The 7,500-nt window shown below is 45.9% G+C and overlaps 1 protein-coding gene across 2 annotated transcripts in view; it reads left to right on the forward strand.

Moving 5' to 3' along the window:
• Nucleotides 1–7,500, forward strand: part of LOC308080802 (DNA-binding protein SATB2-like) — a 38,587-nt gene that overhangs the window by 6,918 nt on the left and 24,169 nt on the right. For both annotated transcript variants that reach the window (XM_080422807.1, XM_080422808.1), the window contains exons 2-3: nucleotides 2,796–3,044; nucleotides 4,837–5,016. In XM_080422807.1, the coding sequence (XP_080278933.1) occupies nucleotides 2,831–3,044; nucleotides 4,837–5,016 (394 nt within the window). In that variant the 5' untranslated portion in view covers nucleotides 2,796–2,830. The remainder of the gene's footprint in view (nucleotides 1–2,795; nucleotides 3,045–4,836; nucleotides 5,017–7,500) is intronic.

The raw sequence follows: 7,500 nt of genomic DNA on the forward strand, positions 1-7,500 counted from the left end.
CACCGCCTGTTTTTCCAAGTATTCTGAAAATGTGTTTATTAAAAGCAGACTCAACATTGGGGAGCAGAGGGAGGGAGTAAAAGAGTGAGGGAGAGAGAGGAGGGGGTGGGGGAGAAAGAGCGAGAAAGAGAGAAACAGGAGGACTCATAGAGTGAGAGAGGGAATGTATGGGCGAGAGAGAGGGGGGGGGGCAGAGAGGGATCTTGGTTTATAGTCTGTTAAGATTTACAAGTTTGCCTGTATTCAATGTGATCGGCACGCACTTCACAATCCTGAGTGTTCATTCAACTCTGAGAGTGCAAAAAAACGGACCCATAATTTGACTGTCGTAGCCTCTATTAGCCACAGCAGTGATATGTGTGGTGGCTGGACCGATCTGCATGGGACTGCATGGGGGCGGAACACCCCGGAGGTCTGTGGTCGGGGTTTAGAGGACGGGAATGCGCCCAGTAATCATGTGATAATAGATCGATCAATAAATTAGCTAGGACAGCATATGGCTTGGGCAGCCAGTGAAGGCGATAGGAGCAGAGTGGTGTTAACATGGGAGTCATTTAATGACTGTCTCTTATTCCGTTTTGAATAAGAGACAATCTGCTCTGGAAGATTGAAAAACCCACTGAAAGTGCATCAGCTTCAGTTGATTTGAAAGTTAATGTAGCAATTTAGACGTTCTGTCAACTTCCATGGTGCCTGTTAACACATGCAACAATTATACAGCACCTAGAACGACACCTAATGAGGAAGAGGACAGAATGAGATGTGCAGACAATATATCTGGTGGTTCTCTACGTGTGGTCCGTGGACCCGCACGGGTCCCCAGCTAAATGATGGATAGTTACAGTAGGAACCCAAATGGACCTTTTAAAGGTCTGTAACTTAACACTGAGGATTTTACAATGTAAATCGGGGTCCCAGAGAAGAAAATACGTTTCCATGGCCTAGTGAATATCAAACCGGGGGTCCTTGAAATGAAAAAAAGGTTGAGAATCACTGCAGTACATGATACAGTATGTGTCATTGCACGTTTAACCAATTAAACCCCATATGGGTAGCCCCTCAGGGCTCTATACTAGTGTCTTTTCTGTTTTCTGTTATTGTGGGGAAAGCTTTCGCTGAAAATAGCAGATCGACTTGTCATTCAGCTATTTTCAGCAAAAGCTGAAAATAGGGTCATTGTTGCAAGCATTGCATTGTGAGCTTGTCCATCTGCTATTTTCAGCAAAAGCTTTCCCCACAACACCGATGCTGGGGTTTAAGTGGTTTAACCTTTCATGTTGTGCGAAAGGTAAATGTTTCAGTGGGCTGTAATGCTGGACAAAGGGGGTGGGACCGACGCGTTGGTCAGGAGGTGGGAGAGATATACGGGTGGCCCCTCACACCTGAGTTATCCTTGGTTGTGCATCTTGTTGCGCACCGTCGCGCCGCAGCGCATTGTATGCTTCTAGATGAGCTATTTCTCCTGCTCATTGCCTGCGGGCAACCAAGTATAAATCAGGCGTCAAGGCGACACACAACCTCGGTTGACTCTCAACGGACTCGTGGACTGAAACCCTGCGGAGTGGAGCGTTGGTGTGCGATGAGGGAGTGTACTGTTCTCGTTTAATCATGCTGACAGTTTCTGGGCTCCGGGAGGAGGTCCCTTTAAGTTAAAAACTGTGTTTTCCGAAAGGAAATAAACACTGTTCGTTTCAACATCATTCCAATTGTCCGTGTCCTTAAGTATATCGACCTTGTGCAGTAATGTGAATCAGTTTTTTCACAACCAATGGCTCGGGGATCCAAAAGTGTCCCATGAGGCATTCTTACAGGGCCAGGGACTCTGGAATACTTAGATACACGTAGGAACACTAAAGAGTTTATTTTAATTCATATTATATTAAGTCACACTCTGATACAGTTAATGACAGTGTTACCCTATCCAAGTTCTCCTTAGTGTCTGTGAGAAAGGCCCGTGACTCATCTTTGGACCCCGAGCCTAAACGTGAGTATAGGCTTAAGTTTAGTAACACACATGTCATACAAAGTGATTTGTGATTTTGAAAACATCTGACAAGATTAAAAACAGTGGTAGCCTTTACAACAGAGAGTCAAATGGATTTGTAGCAGCTACGTGGCAGCTTGACAACAGCTTACATGCGCAACTTGACAGAGAGGGAAAAGCTGACTTGATTGAGGAGGTAATATTTCAGCCCCCGGGCAAAACCAGTTAAGAGCCACTAATGTAAATATTTCATCCCCAAACAGTTCTCCCTTGCCCTCGAGAGAGACAGAGAGGGTTGATTTAACCCCGACAGTGTATAAATGAACATGTAACGCTGAGGATTTAACTGTACAGGAGTCTCTTGACGAGCGCAGCGACGGAGGCCTGGTTTCCTCCATACTGCATGGCTATGGTATTTTGTTTGTGTTGGACTGGCCTTCTTTTAAAGGCAGCTATTAATTAATATTAAACAAAATATATATTTCGTAGAGATTTTCATAGAGTGTGGGAAGAGATTTGGCTCAGAATAAGGAAGTTGATGCACGTTGAAGGTCGCTGTTTTTCACTCTGTATTTTGGTTCCTTTGCACTCAGATGAAAATCTGAATTTGGTAGCGTTTTGTCCATGTTTGGTGAGGTTGCTCACGGAGCCAGTTCAGCGCACGGTGGCATAGCTGCACTGATTGGTCATCTGCCGTATAACCCCTAGGGCTGATACGGCAGCGCAAGTTAAAGGCTGGGTATATATGCAAATCCCGCTTTAGTATTTTAAACCTCTCTTCTTCCTGATGCTCTTGCATGTCTCTTCCTAGGTCCGCTGGGGGCTCCCCCTGGAGGTTGGAGGGGGATGGAGCAGAGAGGGGAAGGCGGAGGTGGAGGTGGAGGTGGGGCACACAGCCCCAGCCTGCGGGACAGTGTCAGCCCAGAGGAGGTGGGGGAGCGAGGGGAGAGTCCAGATCAAAGTGGCCCCCCTCCGGTCAAGATGAGCCGCCTGGAGGTCAACGGGAGTCCAACAGGGTCACGGGCACGATTCAACGGCACAATGCTGAGGCCACTGGGAGGTGGGGCAACACACAATGTACATAATGTACAAGTGCATTAATTTAACTCTGAAAGTGTAAATAATGGACCCAAATGGGAAAGTATTGTACTTTCGGAGTTAGCAGTAAATGAACACTGAGAAGACTGTACCTATGTTCGTGGATTTACTATGTGCAGGGGACACCTATGATCACACACAAAAACAGCACAGAGAAAACACAATTTATTTATACCAAATAACAGATATTCTCATCTGGCTTTAAACACAATAATGTGTAATAATGATGAGAGGGAGAGAAAAGGAGACAGAGAGAGAATGGCTGATGATAAAGAGCAGAGAGAGAGAGTGGTAGCAGACTGTGTAGAGGTGGTTTCCAGTGTTAATGAGAGCTCTGTCTTTGAACTGTTAAAAACCACAGCATGGCGATGTGGAGGGGAGAGGGACCACACACACACACACACACACACACACACACACACACACACACACACACACACACACACACACACACACGATAATACCGCCTACAGACTGACACGCATGATCTAAGCGTATACATGCAGTCCTAAGTGGCATCAAATAATGACCTCACATTTTAAGCGTGTGTGTGTGTGTGTGTGTGTGTGTGTGTGTGTGTGTGTGTGTGTGTGTGTGTGTGTGTGTGTGTGTGTGTGTGTGTGTGTGTGTGAGTGTGCGTGTGCGTGTGCATGTGTGTCTTAGTTTATTTGTTTATTTGTTAGGATCCCTGTTAGCTGTGCCCTATAGCACAGCTAGTCTTCCTGGGGTCCACATATAAAAACAATACCTACATTTAAAAACATACATTTGAAAAACAAAACATAAAGGAAACAAAACATCTACATTAAACATTATAGTCCATATAAATCATAATTTTATTAAGAAGAAGACATAAGACAAAAAAATACATGAAACAATCTTAAATTTACAGTCAACACAAAATGGCAAAACCTGACCCTGCTTGACACTCCTAATGTATGATGCGTGTGCAAGCACACACAAATGCACCGGAAAGGAGTCAGACCGCGAAAACACGTATACACTTGCTGCCATACCATATGGAAAAAAACATACACACACACATAAAGAAACACACACTTCCACAAACACACGCCCACAGTTCTCTCACACAGTTGACCGCACGATTGTCCCACAAACAACGCGCAAACAATGTACTTGTATATACAGTACAGCAGACACTCGCACACACACGAGCACACACGCACGCACGCACACACGCACACACGCACACACGCAAACAAGCATCCTGGCCTGCGTGCTCCATCCCTCCCTTCCACACTACTGCTCTCCGGTTGAGTTATTGGCCGATAGCGTGCGCGACGCTGAGAGCTAGGGTTTTGGCTGGGACACGTTTGTCATTGCCTTGTCACTGGGATGATTGATAGCTGTTGAATTACACAGGCCCATGTGGGAGGGAGCAGAGCATTGCACCGAACAGTTTGGAAGCTCAGAATAGTGCCGTGTCGGTTCCCCCACAAAATGAAAACGCTGCGATGCCTCGCTGCTGAGGTTTGTTTACGCATGTGCTCCGACGGTGAAATCGAGCGCGGATAGGATATTTGATGGCGTTGAGAGAGCATTTTTTGTTCTCCAGGATTCGTCATGGACTGTGACAAGAAATACAGTTGTGCAACCGTGATACTAAATGACGCATTTACAGGATCTGAAAATGAACTCTCTGTTTTTTCTCAACTTCTGTATTTATCTGTCACTTCATCCACCTGTCTCTCTCTCTCTCTCTCTCTCTCTCTCTCTCTCTCTCTCTCTCTCAGGTCTGATGATTCCAGTCTACTGTGTTGTGGAGCAGGCAGACATGACCTGCGACGGGGAGGGGCGAGGCGACAGGCACGCAGAGTTCGTATTGGTCCGCAAGGACATCCTCTTTACACAGCTGGTGGAGACAGCTCTGGTAGCCCTGGGCTACTCGCACAACTCAGCAGTGCAAGCACGAGGTGAGACTGGAATATTAAAGGTGTGTGCGTGTGATGATGGACGACTGTTTATTCGAGTGTCTCCAAAGTGTTTTACAATGCATTTGTTACATTCATACATTCTCACACTAGTGGCGGAGGCAGTGTTCAGTGCGTGGCTCAAGGATGCTTTGAAATGATGGCAGGAGAACCTTTGATTGCCACATCCACTCCTGTTGGGAGCTGGGAGCTGTTAGGGCTTAAGTGTCTTGTTCAGGGAGGAGTTCTGATCACCACACAGCCTCTCTCTCTCTACCCACTCAGCTATGGCTGCCCAAGCGCTAGATGACTGGTTTGCCATGCCAGAGACTCGGGTTCGAACCCAGTTGGTTACATCGGGTTCTCATTCAGGGAGCTGGTTGTCCCGGTGGAGCGCAGGTCAAGGGCTGGTCAATGTACCAGTTTAGCCCAGCCTGGATCCCAGACGCTTATCTTGCATGGCCAACGGGGCATTCCCCTTTGGCTTAGCAGTAGATGCTTGGTTTACCACACGGGAGACCCTAGTTTGAATCCAGGTCGCTGCATTTACAACACTAAAACCAGTAAGCATGTTGGCAACGTCACACAGTAATACATCCACACCCACACACACACCACACGCAGAGGCAGAGAGAGGTCAAAAAAGAGCCCAGATAACGCCTACACCTACCATGAAACAGCAGCTCTCCAGCGCGCGCACACAAACACACACACACACACACGCACGCACGCACGCACGCACGCACGCACGCACGCACGCACGCACGCACGCACGCACGCACGCACGCACGCACGCACGCACGCACATTAATATACTTGTGAGGACATCGAAATTTTAAGACGGCAATTATATACATGCCATTTTGACCTTTTTGGGGGGGGGGGGGGCATTTTAACCCTACACTAAAGCCTGAGTTGTACTTAGTCGCACGCTGGTGTCATGCACAGAAAGCATGATCTACTATTTTCAGTCTGCGACAACCAGCGCGCATCTAAGTAATACATCAGCATAACTCCAACCCTAGCCCATAACCCAAACCCCTAAATGCCAAATCCCAATCCTAAACCCGACTTGAATTATTTTCCTAATTGTATAGCCACAAGTTCTGCACACACCGGGAGCGATTATTTTGTGCGATTCATTTGCATTAATTTAAACTGCTTGATTGTGTTATGAGTGCATGCACTCTGAGCGTGATTATAATGAGGACGAAGCAATGTCATTATTTTTTTAAACAAGGCAGATTTTTTGGCGCAAATAAAACCATCAACCTGTATGAACGAGGCATCTCCAAAATAAAGGTTTGATGTGAAATAATCGCGACGCATTTTTGTATCGTTTATTCTCTTCGCTCCTGATGTGTATTGACCTTAAGTCGAAAAATATGTTTAAACCATGAAGCAGCCATTTCTCTTGTGAGGGTTAGGAAAATTGTCCTCTTAATGTCTATTTATAAAATTCTACTATACTTGTGGCGTGGGACATTTGGCCCTCTCAAGTATAGTAATACAAACACACACACACACACAAAGGAAGGCAGCCTCACATTCCACCGCTGTCCCGTAAACACAGGGCTCTCCGACCAACCAACCAAGTGGACCAACGCCCTCAGACCCCCCGTCCCGCCTCTCTCCCAGATGGACATGTTTTTTGTCCAGTGAAATGAGCTTTTCTTCCCAAATGAATAATTTCTGGATGGAGTCATGCATTTTTCCCCCCTCAGTGTGGTCACAACCAAAATTATACACAGTGACTTCTATTTTTCTCCTCCAGATTCAATTGTGTCTTTCATAACTTTGGCCAGGGCGGTATTTTTAAGCTCCTTCCTTGGCACGGGACCTTTTTCTTTAATTAACTTAGACACTATAGCTGATTAAAAAGAGCCTATCGCTTATTTAGGGCCTGTGTTTGGGGCCCGGGGTTTTATGTGGACTAGGGTAAATTCTTGGGCAGCAGGAATCTTACCGAATTAAGCCCAAGTCTGTATTTTGTAGTGCGTTCATTTGATATTTGATTTCAGTTGGCAGTGTCCTCGCTCAGGAATAATTCCTAATTTAAAGGCTTGCAAAAAGCTTAATTGGATCCCAAAATGAACCTTCCCAAAACGTATTTTTGGAACCGCACCACATGCAGGACAGTTAAACTTGATATATTTTTGGCACATCAAGACATGCAACGGACAAGGCAAGTTAAACACTTTAGCCTCCTGCATTCCCTGCTTCGTGAATAGACAGGTCTGTACAGAGACTGTGCACGCAACATTCAGATTTTGTATTTCTATATTTGTATATTAGATTTAGGCTTCTGTACTGTATTTCCTACATTGTTGGCCCCAACTACGTGGAATTGAACCTTGGTCTCCCGCATGAAAAACCAAGCATCTACCGTTTATCAAAAGGTTTCTATATTTCCTACATGGTTGGCCCCAATGTAACCACCTGGATTCGAACCCCAATATCCCGCATGAAAAAACAAACAGAAGCCAC

The sequence above is a fragment of the Gymnoscopelus braueri genome, assembly GCF_963280865.1.
Source record: "Gymnoscopelus braueri genome assembly, chromosome: 24".
NCBI lineage: Eukaryota > Metazoa > Chordata > Actinopteri > Myctophiformes > Myctophidae > Gymnoscopelus > Gymnoscopelus braueri.